Below are 22,780 nucleotides of genomic sequence, written 5' to 3'. Positions count from 1 at the left end.
TTTAAACTTTAACTTTAACTTTTAAATTTAATTTTTTATTTAAAATATAAATTAAAGTAAATGAAACTAACTTAAATAAATTAAAATTAACTTAATTTCAAGTTCAGTTATTCGGTAACATTTCACTTAATAAATCTTAAATAAATGTATTACTGATTAAAATTGGATTTAATATGAGAAAGATTATTTTAAGTGAAATAATATAATTAAATCTATCTTAATATTTAATATATTGAAATTAAGTTAATTTTAATTTATTTACGTTAATTTCATTTACCATAAATTTAAAATGTAAATCAAATTAAAGTAAAGTAAATGCAATTAACTTCAAAAAAACTAAAATTAAATTTACATTTTAATTCCACTTAAATTATTGCAATTAAAATAATATTTCTTACATTAAAACAAATTTTAATAAATAACATTTTTTCTTAAGATTTATTAAATTAAATGCTACCGCATAACTGAACTTGAAATAAAATTAAATTTAGTTTATTTAAGTTAATTTCATGTACTATAAAGTTAAATAAATTTAAATAACAAATTAAATTTAAAATTTAAATTTAAAAGTTTAAATTTTAAATAAAAAACCTTATTTCAAGTTCTGTTATGCATTGATCTTAAAAATATTCGTCTCGAACTCCATTTTCTATAGAAATAAAATTTAGACAAAATTTTCTATAGAAATAAAATTTAGACAAAATTTTTTATAGAAGTAAAATTTTGAAACAATTTTATATAGAAATAAAATTTTGTTGAAATTTCCTATAGAAATAAAATTTTGTTGAAATTTCCTATAGAAATAAAATTTTGACAAAATTTTGTATAGAAATCAAATTTTGTTGAAATTTCCTATAGAAATAAAATTTTGTTGAAATTTTCTATAGAAATAAAATTTTAACAAAATTTTGTATAGAAATACATTTTTGAGAAAATTTTCTATAGAAATAAAATTTTGACAAAATTATCTATAGAAATAAAATTTTGTTAAAATTTTCTATAGAAATAAAATTTTGAGAAAATTTTCTATAGAAATAAAATTTTGTTGAAATTTTCTATAGAAATAAAATTTTGAAAAAATTTTCTATAGAAATAAAATTTTGAGAAAATTTTTTATAGAAATAAAATTTTGAGAAATTTTTTTATAGAAATAAAGTTTTGTTGAAATTTTCTATAGAAATAATATTTAGTTGAAATTTTATATAGAAATAAACTTTTGACAGAATTTTCTATAGAAATAAATTTTTGAGAAAATTTTCTATAGAAATAAACTTTTGAGAAAATTATCTATACGAATAAAATTTTGACAATTTTCTACAGAAACAAAATTTTCTATAAAAATAAAATTTTGTCAAAATTGTCTATAGAAATAAAATTTTGTCAAAATTTTCTATCGAAATAAAATTTTGTCAAAATTTTCTATTGAAAAAACTTTTGTTGAAATTTTCTATAGAAATAAAATGTTGAGAAAATTTTCTATAGAAATAGAGTTTTGTTGAATTTTTCTATAGAAATAAAATTTTGTTTAAATTTTCTATAGAAATAAAATTTTGAAAAAATTTTCTATAGAAATAAAATTTTGAGAAAATTTTTTATAGAAATAAAGTTTTGTTGAAATTTTCTATAGAAATAATATTTTGTTGAAATTTTGACAGAATTTTCTATAGAAATAAATTTTTGAGAAAATTTTCTATAGAAATAAAATTTTGTCAACATTTTCTATAGAAAAATTTTTTTTTTAATTTTCTATAGAAATAAAAGTTTGAGAAAATTTTCTATACAAATAAACTTTTGACAAAATTATCTATACAAATAAAATTTTGACAGTTTTCTACAGAAACAAAATTTTCTATAAAAATAAAATTTTGTCAAAATTGTCTATAGAAATAAAATTTTGTCAAAATTTTCTATAGAAATAAAATTTTGTCAAAATTTTCTATAGAAATAGAATTTTGTTGAAATTTTCTATAGAAATAAAATGTTGAAAAAATTTTCTATAGAAATAGAGTTTTGTTGAATTTTTCTATAGAAATAAACTGTTGTCAAAATTGTCTATAGAAATAAAATTTTGACATAATTTTCTATAGAAATAAAATGTTGACAAAATTTTCTATAGAAATAAAATTTTGTTGAAATTTTCCATAGGTATAAAATTTTAACAAATTTTTCTATAGAAATAAAATTTTGATAAAAGTTTCTATAGAAATAAAATTTTGATAAAAGTTTCTATAGAAATATAATTTGTTTGGGTTTAGTGAACTACCTATATTTATTCTCATAATTGGTAGATGGGTTTGCTGCAAGTAGAGGATGCTGATGAGGAATGTGGTAATTCCGAAAGGTGCGTCCATCCAATCATCTTGCAGTCTATAGGGCTTTGCCCAAATAAATTTGACAAACATTCTTTTCCTCTGTTGGTTAAATTACACACAAAAATTTTTTTTCTGTTTCAATCACGAAATTAATTGATCCAATTAATTTTTAATTGAAATGTCTTCAATCACAGAAATGATAGTATCAATTAAAAATTAATTGAAGGTCAATAAAAAAAGTTAATTGATCCAATTAAAAAAATTAATTGATACTATTATTTTTGTGATTGATTTTTGTTTCAAATAAAAAATTTGATGAATCAATTAAATTTTTAATTGAATATTTTTTAAAACTCAATTAAAATTTTAATTGTAAAAATTTTCGTGAAATTTTTTTGTTTGTACACTTGTAGTTCAGTCAATGCATGGTTTTACGCTGAAATCAAAAACAACAAAATGATTGAAGAATAAACCAACAATAACAAAACAAAACGAAATATAATTTTCACAAAATTTTCTATAGAAATAAAATTTTCAAAATATTTTCTATAGAAATAAAATTTTGAGAAATTTTTTCTACAGAAATAAAATTTTGATATTATTTCCTTTAGAAATACAATTTTAAGAAAATCTTCTATAGAAATAAAATGTTGACAAAATGTTGACGTTTATTTTATTTCAGTTTAATAATATACTTGAATTATATTTAATTTATAATGTAAATTCATTTTATTAAGTTTACTGTAGTTTAAGTTTATTAATTTAGTCAGTTTTTTTTTTAATTTCTACCTTTAATAAGAATTTAAAAAGAAATTATTTTGATGTACTTTATATGTATAAACAAATCATCCTCTCGGAAATCTTATGAAAAAGTAGGTTTGCACAATCCTTGGATTATTTATATAATTTTATTTTATTTTTTTTATTATAAAGTTTCACCCAAACAATTTACAATTTAAAATGATTTCATCATTTAAAGGCTATTGTAACATAATAAAAAAAAAACAATTTATATGTAGGCATATATATGTATATGCCTACATATAAATATATATGTATGGCCACAAAAGAAAATATGTGTAAAGGTTACAACATTGTAACGATTGCACAATGCCAACTCTGGTGACATTACAGCCAGCCAGCCAGCCATCACAACACACACAACCTCATTTACTATTTATTCATATTGTACGAGTAAAGTATACTCGTTGTATTGTTCAATAGGCACAAGACCCCAAAACACACTGTCTTGCTCATACACTACACATCGTGTAAACAGTACATCAGTGTTAATGTGAATGATGATGACAGTGTGATGGTGGTGATTGTGGTGATTGTGGTGGCGTTGAGGTTGGGGAAGCGTCGACATAGTTAGTCTTCAATCGGGGTCTCTCGTTTGAGGCTAACATTAATGGGAAACAATGAAAACGAGAGTGAGTGAGTAATTGGAATGACTATACAAACGAGGAGAGTCGTTGTTGTATTCTTGTGGGTTTGTGCATATACATTTATAATAATGTTGTTGTTGTTGCTATTTTATTTAAATAGTTCATATGCTACTACACCACTAGGGTGCCCCCCTTCCAACGCCCCATGAAACAGCTGTACTTGTTGTTGCTTGCCATTATAGAGATGATATTGACATGACGAAATAGTGCGAGTCGATAATAAAACAAGGCAACACTACACCAACAAACAAAAATGCTTCGAATGCGAAACTTGTACCAAGCGACCAAACTAAAATAAAACCATACCAAAAAAAAAGAATGTGTAATCGAATAATGTATGTTTGTATGTCAACTCATGGAGATACTACAAGGCAAAGAGCTCACGTGTGTGTTGGCGTGAGCTGTATGCCGAAATATAAAAATGCTCAGTCTAGGTGTTTGTTTGTGTGTGTGTGCATATGTTTGACTCTGACTATATTGGAAACCTCAAAACACATTGACACACATTCGCCGATAATAACAACACCAACAACAAGACGGCAACGCCAAAATACGAGTACCACCAATAATCAAAACGACCAAAAATAAAAATGAATAAAACAGCAGTAGCAACGACAACAGTCACTCACATCACCAATACGCCACTATGGCAGCCGAAAACTAAATGTGAACAAAATCCATATGATACTGAACAGAATATGTAGCAGCAAACGAAACCGAACCAATACCAAAATGTAAATAAAAAGTAAAAAAGTTTTTTTTTTAGGTCTTGGGATAGGTCGGTCGTTTTCGGTTGAATTTTGTTGTTTTTCTTTTTTTGCAGTTTCATGGTTTCAATTTTGTTTTGTTTTTCGTTTGTCGATTGTTGAAGAATTTCTGAGAAATAAAAATGAAAAAAAATATATGTATATATTTCCTTCCTCTCTCTTTCTTTCTCTCTCTTTTACTGATTTGTATCAATCATCCATCAAAAGAATATGGTTGACTTTTTGTTGTGGTTTTTTTCTGTCACAAATTAATAAGCATCCCATAAAAATATGATTTTAAGTGGAAAATAAATACTTTTTATGCGAATATTCTTAAGGGGGGACCTACAAACTTGTTTTGTTTCGAAATATTTCTATTTCGCAAGGATGAAATTGGGTGGTCGTTCGCATTACGTTAATTTTTCTATTAAAAAATTTGGGATAATCATGAACAATTATTTTTTTCTTCTCGCTTTAAAATTCCCAAATTTTAATAAAGTTTAAAATTGGGATTTACGCCCTGTTAGAGGCGATTAAAAAAATTGCTTAGGGATTGTGGGATTTTTAGTTTTATTATTTTTATATTTTCTAAATTAATTTGAGCAAAAAAAAAAATACAAAAAAAAATGGGAATTGCTCAAAAGTATGCTAAACCAATTTAAGAATGCCAAATAGAAATCCTAAGTTTTTTGTGGCTTAAATACAGCAAAAAATTCTTATTCTATTAACTTTTTTATCAAATTTCCAAATGATTTTCCCATTAAAAATGACATAATTTGGTTATTTTGTATAAATGTTCACTTTTGGAAAATTTCGAAAAATATTTGGGAATTATGAAATTATGAGGGAAACTTGTAATTTTGATTCTAATTGAAGTAAAAAATTCTGCGATTTTCAAAAAAAATTTTGGGAATTACCGGATTTAGGATTTTAATAGGTTTTCATTAGATATAACAATAGTGTCAACAAAAGCATTATAACATTTCAAACTATAAATTTGAAAAATTTAATTGTTTTTTAAGAAATTAATTTTAAATAAATCGTTTAAAAATATAAATAACGGAAATATAAATATTGAATACCTTTTTATGTAGGCTACACATCCTTCTCAGGCATTGAATTGAAAACAACACATATGTATTATTACGAACACTAATAACAAAACAAAACACTGACAACGGAATATTATATCGATTTTCCACATTGCTGTCAACGGGTACCAGTATGTGATTCTAAGTCATTCTTGTTTCATTGGTGGGAGGGTTGTGTGATTTTGTTGCAAAAGGGAAATCGTTCGTTTATTGTTGTTCTGGTATTCAGATCTCATTATGAAGTATCTGATGAATAGAAAACAAACACAGCCTTCAACAATAGCAATTGTATGCCAAATACATGATTTCGAATATGGGCTTAGACATTATTAAAAGCTTGTAAACATAGAAAATATTGACTTTTGTCTGAGGGATCGAAAGAAATTAAAAATCATAAAAAATAAATTAATTTATGATTTTTATGGCATTTATTTCAGAGACAAAAAATAATAATAATAATAATAATAATAATAATAATAATAATAATAATAATAATAATAATAATAATAATAATAATAATAATAATAATAATAATAATAATAATAATAATAATAATAATAATAATAATAATAATAATAATAATAATAATAATAATAATAATAATAATAATTATAATTATAATAATAATAATAATAATAATAATAATAATAATAATAATAATAATAATAATAATAATAATAATAATAATAATAATAATAATAATAATAATAATAATAATAATAATAATAATAATAATAATAATAATAATAATAATAATAATAATAATAATAATAATAATAATAATAATAATAATAATAATAATAATAATAATACATTTTAAATTATTTAAAATTTCATATAGAACTGAATTAAATTTCATTTATGGCTTTTTTCTGAGTCAAAAGAAGAAAACTCTTCCCAAATAGAATAATTAAAAAACTATTTAATTTTTTTACAATTGAATTAAATAAAATGTAATTCCGTTGAATTACAAAAAATAAAGTGAATAACATTTCATTAAATTAAATTAATTCTATTAAATAGAATTTAATTTAATTTAATTGATTTTTTATTTATTTTAACGATATCCTTCACAGCAAGATTTAAGACTTATGAATAAAGTACAAAAATTTTAGTAAAAATCTGATTATCCTTTATAAATTAATTACATATAATTTAAAATAATGCAATGTATTTGACTATATTATTTGTTTTTTAATTCAATGGAATTCAATTTCATTTAAATGAGTTATACAAAAATTACATTACTTTTTATTTCATATATTTCGGATATAGTTTGAACTCAAAACTATATGCGGTTATTTTTCGGAGAAAAAAATAAAACATAAAACCAATTACAAAACTAATTATTTTTTTTTTAATAGCTCTACTAAAGGGAATTAAATTTAACTCAATTGATTAAAGAATATTAAAATATTAATTTACATTTATTTTATTAATTTAATATATGTAATGTAATATAATTTACTTTAATTTATATATTTATTTTTATTAATTCAATTAAATTAAAAATTATTTTATTAAGTTATAAAAAAACAAAAATTAATTTAATTGTTTTATTGATCTATTTTGGAAGAGTTTTGCGATTATTTTTGGGAACAATCATAAAAAATAAATTACAAAGGTAACTTTAATTTAATTTAGTTCACTGGATTAACAAATTTAAATTAAACGATTACTATCAATTATAATTATTATAATAATTATTATAATTTAATGTAATAATAATGTAAGTTGTTTTTTAAACAAATTTAAATTAAACGATTATTATAAATTATAATTATTATAATTTAATGTAATGTAAGTTTTTTCAAATTATAAAAATCATATAAAATTAATGGACTTTAATTGAATTAATAGTAAATTAATCATAATAATTTAAATTATCAATTTAATGCATTTAATTGAGTTATAGAAAAAAAAAATAATTTTTTAATTAATCTATTTTTGACTTTATCATTATTATTTATTTTTGGTAAACCAAAAAAAAAAAAAAATAATAATAATAAATTACAAAATTAATTTATTTCTTTTTTTTAAGAATTGTTTTAAATGTAATTTAATATAACTCAATTAAAAAAATAAAATTATGAGTTTAATTTAAATTATTTATTTAATGTAATCTAATATACTTTATACTTTGTAAATTTATTTTAATTTAAATGGAATTTTATTTTATTTCATATTATATTTTTTATATTATATTTTTGACTCAAGTATATATGCGTTTATTTTGAAAAATCTTAAAAAAATATATAAAAACCATAAAATGGAATTTAATTCAATTCAATGAAATCATTATATATTTAATTTATATTATTAAATATTACTTTAATTAAATGTTATTTATTTTATTTTTTTTTTTTTTTTGGAATTCAAAGGAATTAAATGTCATTTATTATTATAATAATTATTATAATTTAATGTAATAATAATGTAAGTTTTTTTTAAACAAATTTAAATTAAACGATTATTATAAATTATAATTATTATAATAATTATTATAATTTAATGTAATGTAAGTTTTTTCAAATTATAAAAATCATATAAAATTAATGGACTTTAATTGAATTAATAGTAAATTAATCATAATAATTTAAATGATCAATTTAATTCATTTAATTGAGTTATACAAAAAAATAATTTTTTAATTAATCTATTTTTGACTTTATCATTATTATTTATTTTTGGTAAACCAAAAAAAAAATAATAATAATAATAAATTACAAAATTAATTTATTTCTTTTTTTTTAAGAATTGTTTTAAATGTAATTTAATATAACTCAATTAAAAAAATAAAATTATGAGTTTAATTTAAATTATTTATTTAATGTAATCTAATATACTTTATACTTTGTAAATTTATTTTAATTTAAATGGAATTTTATTTTATTTCATATTATATTTTTTATATTATATTTTTGACTCAAGTATATATGCGTTTATTTTAAAAAATCTTAAAAAAATATATAAAAACCATAAAATGGAATTTAATTCAATTCAATGAAATCATTATATATTTAATTTATATTATTAAATATTACTTTAATTAAATGTTATTTATTTATTTTTTTTTGGAATTCAAAGGAATTAAATGTCATTTATTATTATAATAATTATTATAATTTAATGTAATAATAATGTAAGTTTTTTTTTTTTTAAACAAATTTAAATTAAACAATTATTATAAATTATAATTATTATAATTTAATGTAATGTAAGTTTTTTCAAATTATAAAAATAATATAAAATTAATGGACTTTAATTGAATTAATAGTAAATTAATCATAATAATTTAAATGATCAATTTAATTCATTTAATTGAGTTATAGAAAAAAAATAATTTTTTAATTAATCTATTTTTGACTTTATCATTATTATTTATTTTTGGTAAACCAAAAAAAAAAATAATAATAATAATAATAATAAATTACAAAATTAATTTATTTCTTTTTTTTTAAGAATTGTTTTAAATGTAATTTAATATAACTCAATTAAAAAAATAAAATTATGAGTTTAATTTAAATTATTTATTTAATGTATATACTTTGTAAATTTATTTTAATTTAAATGGAATTTTATTTTATTTCATATTATATTTTTTATATTATATTTTTGACTCAAGTATATATGCGTTTATTTTAAAAAATCTTAAAAAATATATAAAAACCATAAAATGGAATTTAATTCAATTCAATGAAATCATTATGTATTTAATTTATATTATTAAATATTACTTTAATTAAATGTTATTTATTTTATTTTTTTTTGGAATTCAAAGGAATTAAATGTCATTTATTATTATAATAATTACTATAATAATAATTATTATAATTTAATGTAATAATAATGTAAGTTTTTTTTAACAAATTTAAATTAAACGATTGTTATAAATTATAATTATTATAATAATTATTATAATTTAATGTAATGTAAGTTTTTTCAAATTATAAAAATCATATAAAATTAATAGACTTTAATGGAATTAATAATAAATTAATCATAATAATTTAAATGATCAATTTAATTCATTTAATTGAGTTATAGAAAAAAAAAATAATTTTTTAATTAATCTATTTTTGACTTTATCACTATTATTTATTTCTGGTAAACCAAAAAAAATAAGTATATACGGCCGTAAGTTCGGCCAGGCCGAATCTTATGTACCCTCCACCATGGATACCGGTGGCAAGGTATCCAGCATTGAAATATGGGGGTCGCTTATATGGGGCTATATACAATTATGAACTTGATATGGACCAATTTTTGTGTGATTGGGGATCGATTTATCTGAGGGTTATGGTTGTTAACGACCATATACTAGCACAATGCACCAAATTTCAACTCACTCGGATGAAATTTGCTCCTCCAAAAGGCTCCAAAACCAAATCTCGGGATCGGTTTATATGGGGCTATGTATGATTATGGTCTGATATGGTCCACTTTTGGCATGGTTGTTTAATATCATATACTACCACCACGTACCAAATTTCAAGCAGATCGGATGAATTTTGCTTCTCCAAAAGGCATCGGAGGTCAAATCTGGGGATCGGTTTATATGGCAGCTATATATAATTATGGACCGATAGGAACCAATTCATGCATGGTTGTTGGATACCATATACTAACATCACATACCAAATTTCAACCGAATGGGAAGAATTTTGCTCTTCCAAGGGGCTCTGGAGGTCAAATCTGGGGATCGATTCATATGGGGCCTATATATAATTATGGACCGACATCGACCAATTTTTGCATGGGAGTTTGAGGCTATATATTAACACCACGTACCAAATTTCAACTGAATCAGATGAATTTTGGTATTCCAAGAGGCTCCGGAGGTCAAATCTGGTGATTGGTTTATATGGGGGCTATATATAATTATTGACCGATGTGGACCAATTTTTGCATGGTTGTTAGAGACCATATACTAACACCATGTACCAAATTTCAGCCGGATCGGATGAAATTTGCTTCTCTTAGAGGCCTCGCAAGCCAAATCGGGGGATCGGTTTATATGGGGGCTATATATAATTATGGACCGATGTGGACCAATTTTTGCATGGTTGTTAGATACCATATACTAACGCCATGTACCAAATTTCAGCCGGATCGGATGAAATTTGCTTCTCTTAGAGGCCTTGCAAGCCAAATTTGGGGGTCCGTTTATATGGGGGCTATACGTAAAAGTGGACCGATATGGCCCATTTACAATACCATCCGACATACATCAATAACAACTACTTGTGCCAAGTTTCAAGTCGATAGCTTGTTTCGTTCGGAAGTTAGAGTGATTTCAACAGACGGACGGACGGACCCACCACGACCCAGAATATACAGTTTGTCAAGAAAGTGTTTTGACAATGGGATAAAAATTATGTTTTGTTCCAAAATTAAATATAATGAAATTTTAAAAAAATATTTTATTATGTATTTTGCAAAGTATACATACGTACACAGAATTAAAAATTTAATAAAATATTTAATATTTCAATTATTTCTAGAAGTTGAAATAGTTGGCAATGTCAAAAGACTTTCTTGACATACTGTATATACTTTATGGGGTCTTAGAGCAATATTTCGATGTGTTACAAACGGAATGACAAAGTTAATATACCCCCATCCTATGGTGGAGGGTATAAAACAAATAATAAATTACAAAATTAATTTATTTCTTTTTTTTAAGAATTGTTTTAAATGTAATTTAATATAACTCAATTAAAAAAAAATAAAATTATGAGTTTATTTTAAATTATTTATTTAATGTAATCTAATATACTTTATACTTTGTAAATTTATTTTAATTTAAATGGAATTTAATTTTATTTCATATTTATTTTTGACTCAAGTATATATGCGTTTATTTTAAAAAAATCTTAAAAAATATATAAAAACCATAAAATGGAATTTAATTCAATTCAATGAAATCATTATATATTTAATTTATATTATTAAATATTACTTTAATTAAATGTTATTTATTTTATTTTTTTTTTTTTGGAATTCAAAGGAATTAAATGTCATTTAATGAATTAATAAAAAAAAAATAAATGAGTTAAACTATTCGGAAGTTTTTGTTTTTTTTTTTTACTCTGAAACAAATGCGTAAATTTGTATTTTATTTTTATTGGGAAGAATCTTAAAAAATAAATTACTAAATTAATTAAATTAATTAAATTGTTTTTAATTTATAACTCCACTTAATAAATATTCCATTTATTTATGCATTTAATTTAAAGAAATTATTATTTCAATTTAAATAATTAATTTAATGAAATGTTAATTACTTTATTAGTTTGTTTCGATTCAATGGAATTAAATTCAATTTAATTGAGTTATAAAAAAAAAACAACTAAATTTTTTTTTTTAATTTTTCTAAACTAAGACATAAATGCATTTATTTCATGGAAAAGTCATAAAAAAAAATTAACTTATTCATTTACTTCAAAGTAAAAATTTCTTATATTATAATGCAGTATCATTGGCGGCATTTGGGACATACGAAAAAACATGCTAAAGTAGTAGGATTTTCCTAACCCCACTCGCAGAACTATTGTTTTGTTTTTTTTTTTATTTTCCCCTAACGAAATATAAGGCTAACAAAGTCAACATTTTTTTAGTTAATGCTGTCTGATGAATAAGGCCTGATTTTTATGAGACCTTTGGAAAAACTTCTTCTTTCTTAATTGTATCTTGCTGCGGAATTTCGTAATTTAATTTATTTATATTTAAGCGTTTTTGTACTCACCTTCCAATTTCATGCCCACTTCCAGACATTTCTGAAATCGACAATATGGACATCGCTTCCTTTGTGTCTTATCAATGTGACACGAACGTTCGGCCACACATGTGTACACCTTCTTATTCTGTACGGTACGCTTGAAGAAACCTTTACACGATTCACAGGTAAGTAGACCGTAATGATAACCGCTTACTTTATCGCCACACACCGGGCATAATTCCTCGAAGAGATGTTTGAAATCTATAACATCAGGCGTTGAACCAGAGGCTGAGGCACTGGTGCCACCCATATGATTAACAGCCAAATGAGGAGCCGATGAAGAGGTGGCACCCACAGCTGGGGGCAAAAGGGACATATAGGTACCCGAAGCCGATGAGGCTGAGGAACCACCATTATTGCCACCATTGTTGATCATGGAATTTTGGGCATTAAGGGTAACGACACCATTGATTAGGGACATACCACCACCGCCACCGCCACCGCCACCGCTTAGGGGGGTATTTGTGGTGTTGTTGGTGGATGCTGTTGAGCCAGAGGCATTGCCAGGGCCACCAGTGGTGCTTTGTTGTGAATGCGAGGAGGTTGTATCCTGATAGCCTGTGGGAAATATATATTGAGAATCGATGTTATAGATATAGGAATATTGGAAATTGGGATTATTGGCAATATTTTGTTGTTGTTGTTGCTGAGGTGGTTGCTGTTGATAGTGTTGTTGTTGTTGTTGTTGCTGTTGCGGCTGTTGCTGTTGATGGTAATGATGTTGCTGCTGCTGTTGATGCTGATGATGCTGTTGTTGCTGATTATTTGCATTATTATTGTTGGGCCCTCCTCCTCCTGTTCCCGGGCCACCGCCAGCATTACTTAAATGCAGGGTATATGAATTATAATCATCACCATTCAATTCCGTTTCAGCAGCATTCAAAAGCTGCTGATTCGAATTGGAATTGCCAGCAGCCCCCAATGCGGGACTAGAGGGTTGCTCTTGCTCCAATTGCAAGGAAAATGGTGACATATTTAGCGACGATATAAACGACGCTGTCGCTTGTTGTTGTTCCATTTTCAATAACATTTTTTCAAAGCATAAATATTTTTTGGCCGTTGTGTTATGGGTTAGAGAACAAAATCACAAAAAAATGAGAGAACTCTGAATTCGAACACAACAAAAAAAAAAAAATGGAGGGATTTTTTCGGTTTATTATTTTTGTTTTTTTTTTTGTTTAAGAACACAATTAGGGTAGTGGGGAATTTATTTGATTTTTTTTTTGTATTAATTCAAAAAAAAAATTTTTTTTCAACTTTTTTTTATCAAAAACAATTTTTAATTGTTTTATATAATTTGTTAATTTCACTTTCTTTTATCCCTTTTTTTTTAAATTCTTTGATTATCAGCTTATAATTCCCATTCATATGATGTTGTTTATTTTATATATATTTATTATAATTTTTTTTTTTTTGTTTAAAGTTTAATATTTTTTAGTTGGTCTATGATATTTTCCATTTGTTGTTAATCCTTGTAGGTGAGTGTGTGTATGTTTGAAAAGCTTTCTAGGTAATCCTTAGCTTTTTGTTAATTTATTTTTATTTTTAATTTCTTAGGGGTTTTTTCTAAATAATTCTCTTGCAATTTCAATTTTGTTTTTTTTTTTATGAATTTAAATATTGAGGTTTTCTTGTGCACTTATCTATTGTATATTTGAAGGCTTTTACATTTTCATACACTTTAGGGTTTTGATTTTATTGTTGATGTTTTTTTTTTTTTAATTTTTTAATGGTGGTATTATTCTCTTATTTGTTTTGGCTTTATGTGTTATATTTTTTTTTAAAGGCTTTCGAATATTGTATTTAAGGCTGAGGATGTTTTATTTATTTATTTTTTGTAATTCCATAATTTAATTTAAACATAAGAGGTTTATGAGGTTTTTCTTTTCTGGTGGGTTTATTTATTTTCTCTTAATGTGAAATTCAATGGAGTTTGAAATTTAAGTTAAGTTAAAAGGGGACGGTTATATATTAAGGGTATTGAGTTTTATGATTTTTTTTTTTATTTTATTATTTTTGTAATAATTAACATGGATTTTTCCTTGAATATTTTAAGCAACTTTTAAGAAAATCTTTTATATTTCTTTCACACAAAAGCCAAAGGATTGTCCTCATTTTGTTGGAATTTCAAAATTTGTTAACACAAAATTTTTGGAGATTTGTTTTTTAATAAATTTCTAATAAATTCTTGTTTGACAATTTTTTGTTTTATTTTTATGTGTTTTTGTTATTGAAAATTTGTATTTTTGAAACAGGTACTTGATTTGCTCAAAACAAAATTTATATATTTAAATTTATATATTTAAATTTTCATTACAATTCGTTTGAAAACAGGAAAACAATTATTTTATTTTATTTTTTTTTCTTATAAAGATTATTTTCTTGGAAGATTTAAAGGTTTTAACACCAAACACAGATTTGTTTTCAAAAATTTCTTTAAAGAATTTTTGATATTTTTTGTTTTATTTTTGTTTAAAGCATTATTTTAAGGTAAACACAATTTTGTTTGTTTTTTTTTTTTAATAAATATTGCACTTTTGTTTTTGTTTGTTTTTTTTTTATAGAGAAAAAGTGTCAAGATAATTTTACAATAAACATAATCCTGGGGCTGTTATTGTAAAAATAGAGCTTAAACACTTTTCTTACATGGCAAACATTGTTTGCTGGGTTGGTTATTTGTTTTGGTTTGGGGGGCGTGGAGTGGCAGCGAAGAGATTTATGGTTTTCCAAAAAAAAAGGAAAATTTAATTAAAAGCGTTTGAAAATTGTTTTGTTTGAAATTGAGGGGGAAAACTATATTTTTGTTTTGATTTTTGATTTACTTTAATGATTTTTTGTGTGTTAATTTTGCTTTGTTGTTTTCATTTATTTTCTATTCTTAGTTATTTAACTTGTATAAGCCGAAAACACGACCAACATCAACCACGTATCTCGATTGACTAAACCCAAGTAATGGCGAGGATACCCGCAATACTCTATTGTTTAAAAGCTCTGTCACAGAGAAGTAAAGGTTGGCGTAAGCATCAACAGCACCAACAGCAGCACCAGCAGCAACAATGTCTCCCCAAACACAGCTAGCTGCTACAAACCCCCCAAAAGAGGCTGATGAAAACAACACAAAACTATACACAGCAATGACAACGGCAACGGCAACGTCAACTGCTACAATAAAGTCCAATGAAAATGTATCAAATAAAAAAAAATCGAAAGATTTATATAGAATCTAAACAATATTCATATTAATATTTTAATACAAGAGAATAATATTTTATATTATTTAACAAAAATAAAATATATATTTTTTTTTGGAAAATATGTAATTTCATTTTCCTCACAGCCTCCTCACAAAACAAGTTTCACTTTCATTCCTATATTGAGTCATAATATATTAAAAAAAAGAGAGATATTTTCACTTTCATGGGAAATAAACCTCACTCCATATTTGTGTGAGAGAGCGAGTTGCTCTCTCTCTCTCTCTCTCTCTGTCTCTCTTTAATATTCTATGATGTAAGAAGAAATAAAATCATTCATACGCCTAGTAGTAATGCAATCATCAGATGTTCTCTGTTGATTTCTCCCTTTGGATTCTCTTGACAATGGAGATGTATGAGTGAGTATGAGTATGAGTGTATGCATGCATGTGCTCTGGTGTGTTGCAAGAGAGACGCCAACATTTTGAAAGCGAAAGTGAAACTTTTTTGCTATACTGGCTACCTATGCAAACTAACCATGTTATGAAATAGCTTTTACACTCAAAAGCCACACACACACACACACACAAAAGTATATACACCATGTCATACATTAGGGTTGAACGAAATTGAAATTTATAACAATTATATGAAAAGCTATATGAAACACCATAAATTCATGAATTTTTCTTATAAAAGAAATACATTTGATAATAATTAATTTTGTTGAACTTTGGTATCTGAAAAAAAATAAATCAAAATTTTATTTGCATCTAAAATTTCAACAAAATTTTTATTTCAATAGAAATTTTGTCAAAATTTTAACAAATCTTATTTCCATAAAAATTGCAAAATTTTATTTTTATTTAGTTTTAATAAAATTTAATTTTACAGCAAATGTTTTCGAAATTGTATTTTTATAGGAAATTTCAGCAAAATTTCATATTTTTTCTCAAAATTTTATTTCTATAGAAAAATTTGAACAAAATTGTATTTCTATAGAAAACTTCAATAAAAACTTTATTTCTGTAGAAAATTTCAGCAAAATTTAATTTCTATAGAAAATTTCAGCAAAATTTTGTCAAAATTGTATTTCTATAGGATATGTTAACAAAACTTTATTATTTATTATATTATTATATATTATATTTTTTTTCTCAATAGAAAATTTCAACAATTTTTTTTATAGAAAATTCTGCCAAAATTTGATTTCTAAAGAAAGTTTTAACAAAATTACATATCTATACATTTTTTTTCAAAATTTTATTTTCTATAGAAAATTGTAATTTTATTTTTATAGAAAATTTTAATAAAGTTTTATTTTATAAAAATTTCAATAGTTTTATTTTACAAAAATTACAATAAAATTTTATTTATAGAAAATATCAATAAACTTGTATTTTATACAAAATTTTATTTCTATAGAAATTTTTTTCAAAATTGTATTTCTATAGAAAATGTTGTCCAAATTTTATTTCCATAGCAAATTTTGTAGAAAATTTAAACAATATTTTACAATTTTGAAAAATTTTATTTGTACACAAAATTTTGTCAAAATTTTATTCCTATAGAAAATTTCAACAAACTTTTATTTCTATAGAAAATTTAAAGAAAAACAAATCATTTTATAGAAAATTTCATTGAAATTTTATTTCTATACAAAATTTCAACAAGATTTTATTTCTATTGAAAATGCAAACACAATTTTATTTATATATAAAATTTGAACAACATTTTATTTCTATGGGAAATTTCAACAAAATTTTATTTCTATAGAAAATTTCAACTAAATTTTATTTCTATACAAAATTTCAACAAAATTTTATTTCTATTGAAAATTTCAACACAATTTTATTTATATATAAAATTTGAACAAAATTTTATTTCTATGGGAAATTTCAAAAAAATTTTATTTCTATAGGAAATTTCCGCAAAATTTTGTTTCTATAGACAATTTCAACAAAATTTGTCCCAATTTTATTTCTATAAAAAATTTGCAACAAATTTATTTCGATAAAAAAATTTGTCAAAATTTTATTTCTATAGAAAATTTTGTCAGAATTTTATTTCAAGTTTTTGAAAACTTTATTAAAGTTTTATTTCTATTGAAAATGTCAACACAATTTTATTTATATATAAAATTTGAACAAAATTTTATTTCTATGGGAAATTTCAACAAAATTTTATTTCTATAGAAAATTTCAACTAAATTTTATTTCTATACAAAATTTCAACAAAATTTTATTTCTATTGAAAATTTCAACACAATTTTATTTATATATAAAATTTGAACAAAATTTTATTTCTATGGGAAATTTCAACAAAATTTTATTTCTATAGGAAATTTCCGCAAAATTTTATTTCTATAGACAATTTCAACAAAATTTGTCCCAATTTTATTTCTATAGAAAATTTTATTTTTATAAAAAATTTTGCAACACATTTATTTCGATAGAACATTTTGTCAAAATTTTATTTCTATAGACAATTTCAACAAAAAATTTGTCCCAATTTTATTTCTATAGAAAATTTCATTTTTATAAAAAATTTTGCAACACATTTATTTCGATAGAACATTTTGTTAAAATTTTATTTCTATTTTGTCACAATTTTATTTCAATAGAAAATTTTGTGAAAACTTTATTGAGATAGAAAATTGTGTTAAAGTTTTATTTCTATAGAAAATTTTAACAAAATTTTATTAAAAAAAAAATACTTCTATAGGAAATTTAAAAAAAAAAAAAATATTTCTATAGGAAATTTTAGCAAAATTTTAGTTTTAAAGAAAATTTTGTCAAAATTGTATTTTTATAGCAAATTAAAAAAAATATAGTTTTATAGAAAATTTTGTCAAAATTTTATTTCTATACTATATGTCATATATTATATCTTTAAAAAATGTTGAAAAAAATTTATTTATATAGAAAATGTTATATTTATACAAAATTTCAACAAAATTTTATTTCTATGAAAATTTTATAGAAAATTTCAACAAAATTTCTATAGAATATTTTATTTCTATAGAAATTCTTTTCAAAACTTTATTTAGTTTTTTTTATTTATTTCTACAGAAAATTTTGTCAACATATTATTTCTATAGAAAATTTTGTCTAAATTTAATTGCTATAGAATTTTTTTCAAAATTGTATTTCTATAGAAAATTTTATCAAAATTTTATTTCTATAGAAAATTTCAACAAAATTTTATTCCTATAAAATATTTGGTAAAAAAAAATAAAATATCCATTTCATATATAAGACATAGATAATAGTTTGATTTTCATCAACACTACTAGAAATGTTTCCCCCCCGTATGGTATTCATAAAAATGCTTTGGATCCAAGAAAATACACAAAAACTCTATTACGTTGTCGAAGCATACTTCCACTTCTCTGCCTCTGTTGCTTCATGTAAAAAGACAACATAAACATAGTTATGCTCATTCACTACTCTAAGGTAAATTGAATGGTGAGTAGTTTTATGCTAAAATACCTTAAGGTAGGCTTTATTATGTTGAGAAGCATACAGTGGGGGTTGAGAAACATATCTAACAGAGTCAAAGCCAAAAGTGAGGCTTTGTAATAATATCTCTCGCTCTCTCTATATGGTCATAGTATGTGTGCATGGTATAGTGCTTCTAAGCAACATAAGAGTTTTGGAGCAATCAAACATCAGCACTCAATGAATATTTTTTTTATGCATATGTGTGAGTGAGGGGGAGGTATATGGCGGATTTGGCTAACAGTAGGCTATGCCACGACCGTGTGTTTTGGTTGATTGGAGGGTTTTCTATGCGAAGTTTATGTTTTGTTATTATTGTCATTACCAACCTATGTATGTATGTTGTTGATATCTGTCGATTGTTGTTTCATTGCTATCGTTTGAAAATCCAAAAACAAAAGCAAACAAAAATTTGTCATCATCAAAACTATGCTGTAATCATTGTTGTTGGTATATGACTACGATGTTTTTATTATATGCACTGAAATGTTGTTGTATTTTTCGGCTTTTTTTTATGTTTGTTGCGATGGAGTTTTGTTATCTGTGGTCTAGAAACAAAAAATTGGGTATCTTTTGTTGGTGTTTTTTTTTTCTTTTTGGTTTGCTTTTTTTGAGGGCTATCATAGACTTAGTGATGACGTTTTATATGGCTACCAGTTCCCCGAATATATATGGACTTTTTTTATATGGATAGACAAATGTATGGTTTTTGACATTTTTTTTTTAATTTAAGCGGTTAAATGTTTTCAAACGAATAGATGGATTTGTGAATTTCCAACGAATATTTTTATAGCTAAAAGTAGAATATATAAAATGTCTAATATTCAACCAAACCATATAGCAAATATAAAAGAAATTTAAAATTTAACTTGAACTCAATTAAATTAGTTAAAATTAAAATTAAAAACAAATCTAACTTTAATCAAACCACAATCAATTTAAATAATATTAAATTAATCTAAATTAATGCAATTATTTTAAATAAAATGAAATTAAGTAAAATTGTATAAAAATAGTTGAAATTAAATTAAATTGAATAAAATTAAAAAAAATTATTTTTTTTTTATGAAATCTGCAAAATGTGGGGATAAAAAAAAGAATGAAAGACTATACTATTTAATCTCCCCCTCAATGTTGGCAAAAGAGAATGCTGCATAGAGATCAGCTAATAGAATGTTTTTTGGTTATACACTTAAGCTTCCATGTTGTTGTACTCACATTATGGCTACTATTGCAACAACACATTTTGTATGGTTACCAGAGTTCACATCAAAATATGGAAGTGATTCTGTTAGTCTCTAACACTTGGATATTGTTGTTGTTATTGTGTGCAATCTCATTTGAAATGATTCCCATTTAAATTTACTATTACGAGTGTACATTTAGAGCTAAGGCTCATTACTGATCTTAAGGTACGACTGTTATAAATATGTGAACATGGTATTACTCCATAAATGTTGTTGTAGTTGGCATTGCACAATGCCACACAAATGAAAGCCTTAAAGGGGTTTTCCTTTGACAATCAATTGGAGTGATTTATCTTATGAGAGTGCTATTGGCAAGGAGAGGAATGGTATAGGATAATATGGGGGATTTTGTATGTCAACAAAAGTAATTGGGATTTACCGTTTGTAAGGCAATAAAAGAGAAAGAGAGTGATATCACAATAATACGGTGATAAGTGTTAAATAAAATTCATAACAGGGGGATTCATACTCTTCATTTATAAATACTCTTTATTTATAAAAAAAGGAAGCATTTGCATTGACATACCGATGGCCATGGAACGTAATATAAATCACAAAGAGTGACGAAAAGCTTGAATACAAATCAATATAGTAAATTCATTAAACATATCATTCCTTTGAAATCAGTTTTCCCTTTGTATGCTATTATTTTGTTAATTTATCTGAATATTGTTCCTAAATTTGGATCATTTTACATTGTCTGTCATTGGTATAGTTTGTTTGTTGGTTAATTGTATATTAAGCAAACAAATAAAATGAATTTAATTTTTAACTATCAGACATTTGTGTTGATTTTAGTATGAGGAGTTTTGGAAAGATCATTAGTGTGTTTTCCAATAAACTCGACTATACCTCTCATAATTTGATCATGTAATGCTGTAATGTTTATGGACGTGAAGTATAAAGAATCATACCAATACCTTAATTTTCTCTTTTTTTCTGTACCGCTATTGATGTTTTTTGTTTTTTTTTTTTTTTTGTAAATTTATTTGTATTTTTTATACTTGTTGCATTGTTCATGACACCATTTATTTGCTTACGTTTTCTTTTAGTTTTAGTCATCTACATTTTCTGATCATAAAAGTGGCTAGCGGTAGCAGAGGAAACAATCAATGTTACCATCAGAAATATCGTCGATTATGATAGTTATCATTGTCTTATTGCGATTCTACAGAAATAACATATTGAGCAAAAAAAAAAAAAAAAAACAACCCAATGGAAATAACATTGATAAATTTTCTATAGAAATAAAATTTTTACAAAATTTTCTATAGAAATAAAACTTTGCCAAAATTTTCTATAGAAATAAAATTTTGACAACATTTTCTATGGAAATACAATTTTTTTGAAATTTTCTGTACAAATAAAATTTTGTTGAAATTTTATGTAGAAATAAAATTTGACACAATTTTAAAAAGAAATAAAATTTTGACAAAACTTTCAATAGAAATAAAATTGTCACAAAATTTTCTATAGAAATAAAATTTTGACAAAATTTTCTATAGATATAAGAATTTGACAACATTTTCTATAGAAATAAAATTTTAATACAAACTTCTTAAGGTATAAAACTTTGACAAAGTTTTCTATAGAAATAAAATTTTGACAAAATTTTCTATGGAAATAAAATTTTGTTGAAATTCTATGTAGAAATAAAATTTTGAGAAAATATTCTAAACAAAATTTTGGCAAAATTTTTTAAACAAATTTTTTAAACAAATTTCCTATTGAAATAAAATTTTGACAAAATTTTCTATAGAAATAACATTTTGACAAATTTTTCTAAAGAAAGAAAATTTTGACTAAATATTCTATAGAAATAAAATTTTAACAAAATGTGCTGTAGAAATAAAATTTTGTTGAAATCTTCTATCGAAATACAATATTGTTGAAACTTTAGTAAAATAAATTTTTGTTGAAATTTTCTAGAAATAACATATTCCAAAATTTTTCTATAAAAATGGAAATAAAATTTTCTTGAAATTTTCTATAGAAATAAAATTTTGACAAAATTTTCTATAGAAATAAAATGTTGCCAAAACTTTCCATAAAAATAAAATTTTGACTAATTTTCTATAGAAATAAAATTTTGTTGAAATGTTCTATATAAATAAAATTTTGAGAAAATTTTCTATAGAAATAAAATTTTGCCAAAATTTTCTATATAAATAAAATTTTGACAAAATTTTCTATATAAATAAAATTTTGACAAAATTTTCTATAGAAATAAAATTTTGCCAAAATGTTGTTGAAATTTTCTATAGAAATAACATTTTCCAAAATTTTTCTATAAAAATAAAATTTTGCAAAAATTTTCTATAGAAATAAAATTTTGGCAAAATTTTCTATAGAAATAAGATTTTGACAAAATTTTAATTGGAAATAAAATTTTTACAAAATTTTCTATAGAAATAAAATTTTGACAACATTTTCTATAGAAATAAATTGTTGTTGAAATTTTCTA

At 23.1% G+C, this 22,780-nt stretch overlaps 1 protein-coding gene across 3 annotated transcripts in view; it reads right to left on the bottom strand.

Annotated features, from left to right (window-relative positions):
• Positions 1-22,780, bottom strand: part of ftz-f1 (ftz transcription factor 1) — a 238,294-nt gene that overhangs the window by 68,615 nt on the left and 146,899 nt on the right. For 2 of the 3 annotated variants that reach the window (XM_075303357.1, XM_075303356.1), the window contains one exon: positions 12,346-12,936. In XM_075303357.1, coding sequence (XP_075159472.1) covers positions 12,346-12,936 — 591 coding nt within the window. Of the gene's footprint in view, positions 1-12,345; positions 13,542-22,780 lie in introns of those variants that run through there. The other variant, XM_075303358.1, reaches the window with a different exon arrangement.

The sequence above is a fragment of the Haematobia irritans genome, chromosome 4 (assembly GCF_050003625.1).
Source record: "Haematobia irritans isolate KBUSLIRL chromosome 4, ASM5000362v1, whole genome shotgun sequence".
Lineage (NCBI taxonomy): Eukaryota > Metazoa > Arthropoda > Insecta > Diptera > Muscidae > Haematobia > Haematobia irritans.
Note: the sequence above shows the minus strand (reverse complement) of the source record. Positions and strands in the feature narration are given on the sequence as shown.